The sequence below is a fragment of the Solanum stenotomum genome, chromosome 2, assembly GCF_019186545.1.
Source record: "Solanum stenotomum isolate F172 chromosome 2, ASM1918654v1, whole genome shotgun sequence".
In the NCBI taxonomy this organism is placed as follows: Eukaryota; Viridiplantae; Streptophyta; class Magnoliopsida; order Solanales; family Solanaceae; genus Solanum; species Solanum stenotomum.
In genome coordinates, this window is record NC_064283.1 from 70,790,097 (window position 1) to 70,805,115 (window position 15,019).

The following is a 15,019-nucleotide window of genomic DNA, read 5'->3' on the forward strand; positions in this document are numbered from 1 at the left end:
TGAACATCAATGGATTACATATGCACTTGTGTATGAGAAGAAAACTGAAGATACCCCAGAACCCATTGCTATCTTGGATTTTTTCATTGGTGTGATCAAGGATATAGAGGGTCACCTTCTCAAGAATTAAAAAATCTACGATGTTCAATGGTCCTATACATACATATATCTATGTGTTTGTGTGTTTGTTCTTATGTGATGAGTACTTGAAAACATTGGCTAGTGCTAACTAGCGTGTAAAATAAATAATATTATGTTTAATTTGAAGAATAATATATATATGTGTGTGTACACGCCAGCCTCTATATATAATGTCATGTTTGAAGAATATATATTTGTGATTCAAGAACTCTGATATACAGTTTTTTTTTTACTCTAAGAACTCTGATATTCCATTAATTATTAGCTAAGGCTCTAATACGCATCATTAGATAAGTACTCTACACAAACGATATTTTGTGTCCTGTTTTCTTGATTCAAGTGAAAGGTAAATTCAAAATTTGAAGTTTACGAGTTCCTTCTGAGACCCCAAAGTAGGTGTAACAACTGAAGTTACGGCACAATAATGATATGTATTATAATCATTGAGAACACAAAATACAATTTAGAAATGGAAATATCAAGCAACAACTTATGATCCTTAAAACGAAACAGAAATGTTAATCGAGGGGAAGACAAATCCAAAGATTGATAGAAGGGGATGAGAAGCTCTAACTAAGAACAGAGATAAGAAGAATCAGCCTCTTTTTCTTAAGAATTTGCATAATTTCGAAATCACATATCACTACCATTTTTTATGGAACTGTTCTCATGCCCACTACTCAACCCGGATTCCAAATTAATCTGGCCCTATTGCTCGTTCTCAGCCCAATAAATCTTGTTAGTCCAATAACTATTTGTGTGACATTGGTATTCATATTGTTGAGAAGATGAACTAACACGGAATTTTTCCTACCAAAGCCTAATTCTCAAATTTATTTCCACAACCACACATCTATATAAACTTGTTTGAGGTGAAACATAATGTATGATCAACCAATAAACATAAATTATTACTCTTGAAGCAGTTATCACCTTTCAACAAAAATGACAGTTTATTACAACAACCCATCTTTTTTCTTGTTATTATTTGTCACTTTGTTTTTAACAAACAACAACATAATTCAAGCAGAGTCGCGCCATCTTCTTGAAGTAATTTTGCCTGAGCTTCCTAAGCCTGAATTGCCACATTTACCTGAAATCCCAACTTTGCCTAATTAAGCCCAAATTTCCTGAAATCCCAAAACACGAGTTATCAACTCTACCAAAGCCAGAAATACCCGAAATCCCAACATTATCAACGCCTGAACTTCTAGCATTGCCAAAACTTGAGATGTCTGTCATTTCTAAACCTGAATTACCAACTTTGCTTAAGTCAGAAATCCCTCAAGTGCCTAAAAAGCATTGAGCGGGGGGGGGGGGGCGGTTATAAAATCCTCTTTGCTTCATTGAAGTAACAATATTGTTAAAATGTTAACACTTAATTATGTTATGTGATCATATGTATGTTTTTTTCTTTATTGTGCTAGAATCATTTGCAGCTTCCCTTTTCAAAAGAAATATATATATATATTAGTTTTATGAAACTATATATTCAAACCTTTATATTATTTACATTTTTGTTAAACAAAAATGTTTTTTTATATGGCTACGAATTACGATATTATGTCTTCCACATAATCGTCTTGCTCACGCAATAGGCATGCTCCAATATAGATGTTAGGTAAAGGAAATTAAGCAAGTAGATATAAATTTGAGAAGAAAGTTAAATAATTGAATTATTTTCTTTAAATTAGCCAAGAAAGTCAAATAATTAATTAAGGTTTTAGCACTTGGCTCAAAAACTTATTTCTTCCTTCCATCCATATTAATTATATAATATTTTTAGTTTCGACACACCCTTTAAGAAAAACATTCACCTCCTAGAAAATAAGCACCATTAACATTAGCAGTGTTATCTCACTTTCATTTAAATAAGTGGACATGATAAACTGGTTCATCCTCCACTATGTATAACTTATCATTAATAACATGAAGATGATACAATAATAAATTGAAGAAATTAATATCTAAAAAAGAAGAACTTAATAATGATCAATTCAACATGGACCCCTACCTTGAATATTTTGATGTTTCATAGCATACAACTCAGAAGAAAAATAAAGAAGGGTAAAGTTTATAATTCCTCGTGCTATTCTACGTTCCATAGTGCCTTATATTACAAGTTAGGAGTAACCCTATAAATTTGAGGCTAGGCATAAGTGTTTAAATCAAACCGAAATATCGTAGTATCAAATTGAAAAGTCAAATGAAATCGATAAAAGAATCCAACTAAACGTGATTTGGTTTGATTCGATTGTGACATATATATGTCAAGAAATATTGTGATTTTCTCATTGGATGGAATAATTAAAAGAACAATATATATATATATATATATAGACACACACACACTTGCCCACCCAAGTATTGAGAGAGTTTGAATGTGAATTTGGGATCACTATAGAAGACCACTGAACTGTTGTCTACCGTGTGGATTCGCTTGAAGGTGTTTGCTCACACTTCAAAAGGTAATTCTTGAATTAAATTTCAGAAAGTTTATGTGTTCCAGGATGATTGTATATGTTCTAGCATAAACATATATTGGTTATCTATTATTCATGTAAGCAGTATGAGTTATGACTATGATATGCTTCCAATGTGCATATAACTTTCCAATGGTATATTTTTTTATTCGTAACATTATTCACTTGTTTGGCAAAGATGATTTTTAGGGGAGTAATTTTTACAGGAATAATTAATCCAGACTCGTAAAGGATAAGGGCTGATGGGGGCACTTGGGAAAGACGGGCTGATCGAGTGTCTTCATTCAAGCGAGGGTACATGAGAAGAAGAACGAAACAAAGTGAGAGGTCTGGGGCAGGGAATTAAAATAGTTGAGTCGATCAGGCTCTATGATCGGGAGAAGCTAGCAAAATGAAATCAAGATTTGATTGAAAATAAAGAAGCAAGATTGTTGATACCACAACTGATCACCATCGATAAAGAAGAAAATTAAAATACGGTTACCCAAAAATAAATATACCTCATTTTTTATAATAATATTGTCATCATATTTCAATTATCATGGTAAAATATCATAATAAATTTATAACTAAACTAAAACCTACTTATGCACAATTTAATTAACACCGCCACTATGTGATATAGATATGTGGTGAATAATATTTTTCGTTGATTAGCTTCTTACATGAATTAAAATCTATATAAGAGGTACAAGTTTTATACATTTTCTTACCACTTGCCTTTCGCAACTCATTGATATTACTAGGAAAAGAAAATATGGGCCTAAAAGGTAAGTTGATTGTTTCATTGGAAGTGAAGTGTGGAGGACATTCGGTTCATGATATTTATAACAATAATACCCAACATCTACCCAACATAAGCCCTAGTAGAGTCAAGCATTTTGAGATTCATGAAGGTGAAAAAGGAAAACTTGGTTCGGTTGCTAGCTGGAAATATTACGAAGGTAGCACACACATTTCTCTCCTCTCTTTCTCGCAATATTTATTGCATCAATTTTCCACATTTAGGTGTATTTCATATTTCGAAAGTAATTCGCCTATCCATCAAAATCTTTTCCATGAAAAAGTTAGTTAATGGTGTTGATTACTCCCTCCGTCCACTTTTAATTGTCATGTTTTCCTTTTTTTGGAGTCAAACGATAAGAACTTTGAATAATATTTGATGTATTTTTTCATGGAAAATTACTTCAGCCATCATTCTAATCTTCACGAGCAATAGATCATTTTTATTAAAATGAAAATGATAAAAGAGGGAAAATAAACTAAAGAATTTGAATATTTGAATTGGGAGTAACATCTATTGTATTTTCTGATCTTTAATGAATAGATGGAAAAGAAATGTTTGCTAAGACTGTGATTGAAGCCATCGATCCTCAGAAGAATTCAACCACTTGGAATGCAATTGAAGGAAATTTGTTAGATTTGTATAATTCCTTCAATGTTATTACATCCTTTGAACATCAATGGATTACATATGCACTTGTGTATGAGAAGAAAACTGAAGATACCCCAGAACCCATTGCTATCTTGGATTTTTTCATTGGTGTGATCAAGGATATAGAGGGTCACCTTCTCAAGAATTAAAAAATCTACGATGTTCAATGGTCCTATACATACATATATCTATGTTTTNTGTCGAGTTAAGTTTCCGCTGAGTTAAGAAAGCCAGGCCAAGGGTTCGCTTAGGGGCCAGTAATGGTCTTCAAGTGCCAGCCACGTCCAGGGTGTAGGCTTGGGGCGTGACAAAAAATTTGGGTCAAAAAAAGTTTTTGTAGTAACTTGGAATTTTCTAGCCTAGTCCAGATTTGGACGGTATCGGAGTCATGAGAGTCTAAGGAAATCTGGTAAGGAATGAGAGATTCAATAATGAATTTGGTTGCATGAATAGATAGTCAAGACGTTAAGGAGCCCGTACGACTATACGAAATCAAATTTGGGCGAGTAGAACTCCCGAAACTAATCTTAGCGTGAGCATATAGTTTTTGAACGTCCTGATTTAAGGTGTGTTGTGAAATGGGGGTTTGGAGCTCAAATTCCAACTCACTGTCTCCATGTAAGCCGTTGGGGTGGGATTATTCCCGCCAGGGAGGGTCGCTGTGGCGAGATGGGGGACACCATAGTGGGCCAGTTGCGATTTAAGTCGGAAATAAACACCAAAAATGTTTTATTCTGCAAGTTTCGTTCTTGAGGGCTAGGAGGAGAACCAGGGCAGATTCTTGACAGTTTTCCACCTCTTCTAGAACTAAAGGTAAGGTTTTTACTTCCCCGATCCATTTTTCGATCTGTAGAACTTGGATTCTTGGTTAATTATTATTGGGGGAGGGTTTTTGGACTAAATTGGATGATGGGAAAAAGCCCTAGCTGCACCTTAGGATCATAGGTTTGGTCTTGGGTTATTGGGTTTGCTTTAATCTGGGTAATTAGACCGTAATTATTGATCCTTGCGTTATATTAATTGTTTGTAGACCTAGAACAAGCGGAAAGAATCCAGAAAGGGAAGAATCAAGTTTCTTAGGAGGATTCAAGCTTGGTTTCGAGGTAGGCGATGGTTTGATTTCATGTTTGTGTGGTGTATGTTAGTATTTGCTTCATTATAATGCATGTATGTATGTTTGTATTCACGCTGAAATAAACATGTTTGGCACGTGGGTGAACGAACCCAACGTTATGAAAGTCTCACATACCTCGTAGGATCAAATCCTTGATGAAATCCGCAATCAATTCTTCACGAAGTCGATGAATCTTGACTTTCCTTTTCTCCTTTCTCTTGAGTTCTTCTCTAAAATCCTAGCGTGAAATCTTTGAGTGCGTAAACTGACCCAATTCAGTTTAGACCCCTGAGTAATTACCAAAAATGAAATAAATTAATTGGGTAGTGAAAAGACCATAGTACCCTTCAAAAATCCGGTTTTGGTTTTCCTTATGTAGACAACCCAACTTCAAATAGGCATATCTCCCTCATACGAACTGGAAACTGAGCAAACTTGGCAGCGTTGGAAAGATAATTCAAAGATCTTTCCTACGGTGTCTTGTAGCACACCTAACTCATCCTGATCTAGGAGTTATGATTGTTTGAAGTTAACCCAAAAATCATACTTAACTTTGTCAAACTTTCCAAATTTGACTATTTCCAAAAAATGGTTTCTTTCTAATTCCAAGTCTTTCTAGTAGCTAGGTGTTACAATATCAGCATTTATTTGTGTTTCTTCTGGTGTTACATGTATATTTCTTTTATACAGTAAATGTTGAATCTTTTTCTTAGACTTTAAGCACATTTACAAAGAATGTTAATTGTCTCTAAAGAATATATTTAACGGCAATTAATCTAATGGACTATTTTGAGTCTTTTCACATTCAAAGTACATATATTGAGTGCATGAAGAATATTCAACATACAACTCGAGCTGTAAATTGTGCAGTATCCAACCCTTGTCCTAGAGTGTTGGTTTCATTAAACTATAGATTCAAACTTCCTTTTAAATATGTACAACTTATCATTATAACATGAAGATGATACAATAATAAATTGAAGAAATTAATAGCCAAAAAAAGAAGTTAGTAATTATCAATTCAACATTGAATATTTTGATATTTCGTAGGATACAACTCAGAAGAAAAATAAAGAAGAGTAAAGTTTATAATTTCCTCGTGCTATTCTATGTTCCACAGTGGCCCTATATATTACAAGTTAGGAGTAACTCTATAAATTTGAGGCTAGGCATAAAGCTGTTTAAATCAAACCGAAAAATCGTAGTATCAAATTGAAAAGTCAAATCAAATCAATAAAGAATCATATATATATATATATAGAGAAAAAAATTTTATACGATACTTGTTCATCCAAGTACTGAGAGAGTTCGAAGGTATCTGCTCATGCTTCACACTTCTTCAAGAGGTAATTTTTGAATTAAATTTCAGCAAGTTTATGTATTTTAGCATAATTGTATATGTTCTAGCATAAATAAATATTGGTTATCTATTATTTATATATGTAAGCAGTATGATTCGGATATGCTCCTATTGTGCATATAGTTTTCCAACCGTATATTTTTTATTCGTAACATTATTCACTTGTTTGGCAAAGATGATTTTTAGGGGAGTAATTTTTACAGGAATAACAAATCCATACTCGTAAAGGATAAGGACCGGTGGGGGCACTTGGGAAAATCGGGTTGATCGAGTGTCTTCATTCAAGCGAGGGTACATGAGAAGAACTGAAGAAGAATGAAATGAAATGAGAGGCCTGGGGCAGGGAATTAAATAGTTGAGTCGATCAGGCTCTACGATACGGAGAAGCTAGCAAAATGAAATCAATATTTGATTGAAAAAGAAGCAAGATGTTGACTGATCACCATCAATAAAGAAGAAATTAAAATACGGTTACATAAAAATAAATATACTTCATTATTTATAATTGTATTGTCATCATATTTAAATTATCATGGTAAAATATCATAATAAATTTATAACTAAACTAAAACCTACTTATACACAATTTAATTAACACCGCCACTCTGTGATATAGATATGTGGTGAATAATATTTTTCATTGATTAGCTTCTTACATTAATTAAAATCTATATAAGAGGTACAAGTTTTATACATTTTCTTACCACTTGCCTTTCGCAACTCATCAATATTACTAGGAAAAGAAAATATGGGCTTAAAAGGTAAGTTGATTGTTTCATTGGAAGTGAACTGTGGAGGACATTCGGTTCATGATATTTTCCACACTAATAGCCATCATCTACCCAACATAAGCCCTAGTAGAATCAAGCATTTTGAGATTCATGAAGGTGAAAAAGGGAAAATTGGTTCGGTTGCTAGCTGGAAATATTACGAAGGTAACACAGATTTCTCTCCTCTCTTTCTTGCAATATTTACCGCATCAATTTTCCACATTTAGGTGTATTTCATATTTCGAAAGTAACTCTCCGATCCAAGAAAAATCTTTTCCATGAAAATGTTAGTTAATGGTGTTAAATTATTACTCCCTCCGTCCATTTTAATTGTCATGTTTTCCTTTTCATAGAGTCAAACGATAAGAACTTTAACTAACATTTTACGATGTATTTTTTCATGGAAAATAACTTCAGCCATCATTCCAATCTTCACGAGCATTAGATCATTTTTATTAAAATGAAAATGATAAAAGAGGGAAAATAAAATAAAGAATTTGAACATTTGAATTGGGAGTACCATCTATTATATTTTCTGATCTTTAATGAATAGATGGAAAAGAAATGTTTGCTAAGACTGTGATTGAAGCCATTGATCCTCAGAAGAATTCAGTCACTTGGAATGCGATTGAAGGAAATTTGTTGGATTTGTATAATTCCTTCGCTGTTATTACATCCTCTGAACATCAATGGATTACATATGCACTTGTGTATGAGAAGAAAACTGAAGATACCCCAGAACCCATTGCTATCTTGGATTTTTTCATTGGTGTGATCAAGGATATAGAGGGTCACCTTCTCAAGAATTAAAAAATCTACGATGTTCAATGGTCCTATACATACATATATCTATGTTTTTGTGTGTTTGTTCTTATGTGATGAGTACTTGAAAACATTGGCTAGTGCTAACTAGCGTGTAAAATAAATAATATTATGTTTAATTTGAAGAATAATATATATATATATACACACTATGTACGCCAGCCTCTATATATAATGTCATGTTTGAAGAATATATATTTGTGATTCAAGTAGCATTTTATACAGTTTTATTTTTACTCTAAGAACTCTGATATTTCATTAATTATTAGCTAAGGCTCTAATACGCATCATTAAATAAGTACTCTACACAAACGATATTTTGTGTCCTGTTTTCTTGATTCAAGTGAAAGGTAAATTCGAAATTTAAAGTTTACGAGTTCCTTCTGAGACCCCAAAGTAGGTGTAACAACTGAAGTTACGGCACAATAATGATATGTATTATAATCATTGGAACACAAAATACAATTTAGAAATGGAAATATCAAGCAAGTAACAACTAATGATCCTTAAAACGAAACAGAGAATGTTAATCGAGGGGAAGACAAATCCAAAGATTGATAGAAGGGGATGAGAAGCTCTAACTAAGAACAGAGATAAGAAGAATCAGACTCTTTTTCTTAAGAATTTGCATAATTTCGAAATCACATATCACTACCATTTTTTATGGAACTGTTCTCATGCCCACTACTCAATCCGGATTCCAAATTAACCTGGCCCTATTGCTTGTTCTCAGCCCAATAACTCTTGTTAGTCCAATAACTATTTGTGTGACCTTGGTATTCATATTGGAGTGAACTTGGTTCATAACAGTAGTATAGGACAATAACTAGGTACATGGAGGGAGACTTTTCTTATGTGCTTGAATATGTTACACAAGGAAATTTATTGTCAGATTAAATTAGGAGGTTATTGTTGAGAAGATGAACTAACACACAATTAATTTTCCTATTAAAGCCCAAACTATTTCCTGAAATCCCAAAACCCGAGCTACCAACTCTATCAAGGCCTGCATTGCCATATTTACCTGAAATCCCAGCTTTGCCTAAGCCCAAATTATTTCCTGAAATCTCAAAACCTGAGCTACCAACTCTATCAAGGACTGCATTGCCACATTTACCTGAAATCCCAGCTTTGCCTAAGCCCAAATTATTTCCTGAAATCCCAAAACCCGAGCTACCAACTCTATCAAGGCCCGAATTGCCACATTTACCTGAAATCCCAACTTTGCCTAAGCCCAAATTTCCAAAAATCCCAAAACCCGAGCTACCAACTCTATCAAGTCCCGAATTGCCACATTTACCTAAAATCCCAACTTTGCCTAAGCCCGAATTTTTAGAAATCCCAAAACCCGAGCTACCAACTCTATCAAGGCCCGAATTGCCACTTTTACCTGAAATCCCAACTTTGCCTAAGCCCGAATTTCCAGAAATCCCAAAACCCGAGCTACCAACTCTACCAAAGCTCGAATTTCCCAAAATCCCAACATTACAAAAGTCTGAACTTAATTCCACCATTGCCAAAACTTGAGATGTCTGTCTGAATCGCCAACTTTGCCAAAGTCCGAAATCCCTCAAGTGCCTGAAAAGCCTTGAGCGGGAGGCGTATAAAATCCTCTTTGCTTCATTGAAGCAACAATATTGTTAAAATGTTAAGACTTAATTATGTTATGTGATCATATGTATGTTTTTTCTTTATTGTGCTAGAATCATTTGCAGCTTCCCTTTATATAATTGTTCTATATATCATCAGTTATTGGTATTTCTTCTGGTGTTACATGTATATATTTTTTATACACTAAATCTTGAATTTTTTTTTAGACTTTAGGCACATTTACAAAGAGTGTTAGTAGTCTCTAAAGAATATGTTTAGCGGCAATTAAACTATTACCGTTAATTAATTGTCATTAAAGATTTTTTTTTTGTGTAATGTTTTTTTTTTTTTTGCTTTGGAATTGGAAGGATTTTATTTATTAAATAGTAGGTTCATCCATACAAAAAGGAACTGATCTAAACGATATAGTTCCATTCGCATCTCTTTCAAGAGCTTTTAGTGTAAAGGAAAAAGACGCTTCAAAAACAAACAACTTGTTCATAGGCATATTTGGATCCATAGTCTTCCTTCCATATTCCACTAATATGTCTGCTACTGAGTTAGCCTCCCTCATTATATGCTTCATTGTTGATCCTCCCATCAGTAGGAGCATTGACCTGCAATCCAAATAAATGTGTGAGTGTATTGGTTTAGCACTTTCTAAGGTGTTAAGTAATACATGAGAGTCGGTTTCCACGAGCAAATGATTAATGTTTATTTTCGGTGCTAGTTTCAAACCATGGAGCAAAGCTAGTAGTTCCGCATGATGGGCATTAGCAACTTTTACTTTGCAAGAAAATCCTACAATCCAACTGCCTAGATGGTCCCTTATAACTCCACCGGTTCCACCCATCAACTGCCTGAAATTTATCTTATGTTAGAAATTTCCCGATCATTTGGTGTAATGTGATACTCGCATTAAAGATTTTTTTTTGCTGTAATGTGGAGTATTAGTGATCTATGAAAAAAAATAGGATTATTTTAAATCCAAATCCAAAGATAATAGACTATTTCTAGTATTTTCTCATTCAAAGTACTTATATTCAAACTTGTAGACTATCTAGGGATGACAATGGGTCGGGACGGGTGGGATGCGGTGCGGGTTGCGGGTATATGTGATTTTACGTTGGTTTAATTTTTTTTAAAACTTTTTACATGTTATAAGAATGATAAAACATTATTTATAGGCAATAGGTTAATATGCTTGCTTGAGCACTTTGAGGGTATTTGTGTAATTTTACTGGTGATTTTTTCGTTTTAATTTGGTTATCTTTTTTTATTTTTTTATATTTAAAAATTACGTAAAAAAAATTATAAATTATGATAATTGACAACTTAAATATTTTTTAAAAAATATAAAAAGTTTGACTAATTTTTTAAATTAATCTATCGGTGTCAACATAAAATAGGACAAAAAAAGTAACATGTATTATTTAATTTGGAAACTATGTAAAAAGTATTGTAAATTTCAATAATTAGCAATATTTGAAAACTCTTGAAATTTTATATGTCATATATATATATTAGGACAAGGGGAATAACATATATTATTTAAAAAGTACTATAAATCACAAAAATTAACAACTTAGAATATGTAAAAATCATATTAAAAATTAATTGACTATCTAAACTCCATCTATATCACATAAACTGAGACAAAAAAAAATAACAGATTTTGGGTCTGTACTAGCACGGACACTTATGTCTAGTATATTCACAAAAATTGGAATGAAGTATATAAATAATATATATCTGAAAAATTATCTCGTTCTAAATTTAGAATTCATAAACTTAAAATCTTGAATACGTCTTTTTTGTGTTTCGTTATGTCAAAGTTTAAATAATATCTGTTATTTGTACTGATGTTCTGCAATTGTCTTGTAGAAAGTGAAGACTAGTTGTAAGAAGAACAACTGCAACCCTGTTGGGATGATGAATTGACCCTTGCACTGAAAAATCCAAATGTTCAAATTGTTTTGGTGAGTATTCTCTCTTATTATTATTCTTCAATGAAACTAATTAAGCTCAATTGTAGCTAAATATTTTTACGTTAATAGACAGAACATCTATTATCACTAAATGTCCTTTGGCATAATACATAAACAAGACCATTAACCTGGCTTCAGCGGATAACTATGCCCTCAAACATTGAGTGTGTACAAGTAGACACTTAAACTATTGTATAAAATTGAACAAGTAGGACACCACATAGGACACAAAATTTCCATGTAGGGTGCCATATAGGACGAATGTGTCCATTTGTTCAATTTTATAAAAGTTTAAGTGTCTACTTGTGCACATCCAAAGTTAAAGGTCATAGTTGTCAGCTGAAGCCAAGTTATGAATCATGTTTATGTGTTATGTGAGTGTCTCTTTTGTTGTAGTGAAGGTAAAAATTCAATTAGTCAACCAATTGAGCTACTAATATTTCTCGATATATATAATTAATTTTTAATTTGATGATGAGGATATTTTCGGACTGTGTATGACAAAGATACATTTAGTAAAGATGACAAAATAGGTGAAGCAAAGATAGACATCAAACCATATCTTAAAGCATTGGAAATGAGCTATCATCAAGACCTTCCAAATAGTGTCAAAGTTGACAAAGTTCAGCCAAATAGAGACAATTGCTTAGCTAAGGAAAGTTGCATCATATGGGAAAATGGCAAATTGATCCAAGACATGACACTTATGTTGCAAAATGTGGAGTGTGGTGAAGTAAAATTGCAAATTGAGGTGATTCCTAAAATGTTATCTGAGGATGCATTCTATATTGCATAAGCTATAATTTTATTAGTAATCTAAATTTTATATTTATAATATGTATAAGTGTTATGGGATGAGCCTTGTATGAGGTCATTCTAATTGATAAATGTCCAAACACTAGTCTTTATTATGTAATTTAAGGGACAAACTATTTTTACTATTTTTGTTGTAATAAATTAAAATCATTGTGTTCGATGATCTAATCAACTAATAGTATTATGGTTGATAATACTCAGTTAGACGTTCAATAGAAGTGTATCAAATCAAGAATAAATATAATACGCTTCTATTATAGACGTTTTATTCTGACTCTATTTACGGAAGGCCAAGGCTACAAAATAGACATTACAATATAAAGAGTTTTACTTGAACACAAAGATCTTTAAACAAATATTACATGAAATATTTTATGATAATGGATATTTTAGAACCGATACATGAATTATAATTTTTTTAAAATCTCTGTATTTTAATTGTTCTTTTCTCCCTCATTTAAGGTCCATTAATATAAAATGGCCCCTACTATGTAAGTATATAACATATATAAAATATAATGTTATAAAAGAATAGTGCCATAGTCCACTGGAATTTTCTCTTCAAGTCCATATAACTGACATTGTATATAAAATATGGTTGAGAAATATTTAAGTTCTAGAAAGAAAGTAAAAAACACAATTCCAAAAACCCAATCTTTCATTTTTTAGAAGAACATCATTTATCGTTATCGAGGGATGTGACTAGTAGATAAGATTCTTCCATTTTTAATTAGAGACGGTAATTATTAAGATCTAAATAAATGAATAAGGAAAGTCTTAATAAAAAGCATTTTAACTTTATTGATGGGTCGTATGCGATGTGAATTCAGATTAATTGAAGTTCTAATATGGATAATGTTGGGTTTAGCAAGGTGTGAATGGGAAATAAAAAAGATAAAATGGAAAGAGGAAGAACCAATGAAAGTGGGGGAACCAATTTTGGAGGGAAAATGAAAAGTCATTGCAAAGTGCAAATGAAAAGTCATTTTTACCATATTGGTAGAAGAAAGGAAATTGTTGTCCTTATATTAGGAAACACTTCCTTTAGTTCTTAAAGGGTTAAGAAGAAGGTGCCCCCTCGCGCCGTCGTCATCGCTCGCTCGGTCTCGGCTTCAGATTTGGATTTGGATTTAATCAATCTTGTTAATTCATTTCTTTTCTCTTATAAATTAATTTGGCGCAATGGAATTTATTTGAAATTCATATGCAACGGTAATAACGTTCCGAAAAGTCGTTATTTTTCCCAAAAAACACAACCTTATGAAAAAAATGGGTCTGAACAGACGCATTCCTTACTGTAAACGGCTATAAATAGAGATGCTTTTTTTTGGTTTTAAACACTGAAAATTTTTTCCTCTCTGCATACATTTTCTTACATAAACAAAATTATCGATCGACTGAGTTTGTGTGTGCTCTTGTTGCTGTTCTTGCGTTCGTTGAAGTTATTGAAGTTTGAGGTACCGCTACTTCTTTAACAGGTTAATCTGTTTTATCTTGGGAGGAATTAATCTGCAACCTCGGGTACAGTGAGGGGATTAAATTTCTTAAGGAAACACAGTGATTTCTGTGGACTCGGATTAAAATCATTTTGTCTATTTCATCTACTTTCTGTTTCTGTATTTTTGGACTAACCTGAATACAAGAGATAACAATCTTAAGAAATTTAATAGTTTCTGTATTTGAGGTTTCTGGAGATTAAAACCTTTATGATTTTCTACTTTGTTTGAATTTTAAAAATTCATTCGGTTAACACTTAAAAGAACATAAAAACTTTATCGTTAAATCAGAAACAATCTGTGTAAGGATTTATTTTTTACTGGTAGTATTTCACATACTAAATTGTCTGCCATTTGTGACAGAAAAATGACTAATTCAAGTGAAGTAAATGCTGGAATAGTAAGTGCTACAACAACATCGGTTGCACATAATCGTTCAAATGCTACCCTAGCACCGGCTGAGAAACCTGCAAAGTTTTCTGAAGTCAACTTCAAGAGATGGCAGCAAAAGATGTTCTTCTATCTGACTACGTTGAGTCTGCAGAGGTTCATTAATGAGAACGTTCATGTTATGTCGGATGAAACTCCGCCTGAAGAACAATTCTTGGTAACAGAAGCATGGACACATTCTAATTTTTTGTGTAAAAATTATATTCTGAGTGGCCTGCAGGATGATCTGTACAATGTGTACAGTAATGTGAAAACCTCAAAAGAACTCTGGGATGCTTTAGAAAAGAAGTACAAAATAGAGAATGCCAGAATGAAGAAGTTATTGTGGCAAAGTTTCTGGACTATAAGATGATAGACAGTAAGACCATCGTCACTCAAGTTCAAGAATTGCAAGTCATAATCCATGATCTCCTTGCTGAAGGTATAAATTTATTTAATACCTATGTTGGAAATATTAAGTTTATTCTTAATACTCACATAATCTTTAATGTAGGATTGGTTGTAAATGATGATTTTCAAGTGGCTGCAATTATTGAGAAGTTACCTCTATTGTG

General features: G+C 32.6%; 3 protein-coding genes across 5 annotated transcripts in view; 2 read left to right on the plus strand and 1 right to left on the minus strand.

Moving 5' to 3' along the window:
* The window catches only part of LOC125857196 (MLP-like protein 34), a 384,557-nt gene that overhangs the window by 219,686 nt on the left and 149,852 nt on the right, over positions 1–15,019 (minus strand). The gene's annotated exons all lie outside the window — the stretch shown is intronic.
* LOC125857217 (MLP-like protein 28) overlaps positions 1–15,019 on the plus strand; it is a 79,199-nt gene that overhangs the window by 18,392 nt on the left and 45,788 nt on the right. The window lies entirely within an intron of this gene.
* LOC125857237 (kirola-like) lies at positions 3,356–8,265 on the plus strand. Of its 3 annotated transcripts, XM_049536933.1 has the most exons (3): positions 3,356–3,520; positions 7,421–7,468; positions 7,857–8,265. In XM_049536933.1, the coding sequence occupies exons 1-3, from the start codon at positions 3,382–3,384 to the stop codon at positions 8,111–8,113; spliced, it is 444 nt and encodes a 147-aa protein (XP_049392890.1). In that variant the 5' UTR covers positions 3,356–3,381; the 3' UTR covers positions 8,114–8,265. The 3 variants fall into 3 exon arrangements, with proteins under 3 accessions (XP_049392890.1, XP_049392892.1, XP_049392891.1); XM_049536935.1 differs by lacking the exons at positions 7,421–7,468; positions 7,857–8,265 and adding an exon at positions 3,952–4,226 and having other exon boundaries at positions 3,356–3,568; XM_049536934.1 differs by lacking the exon at positions 3,356–3,520 and having other exon boundaries at positions 7,254–7,468.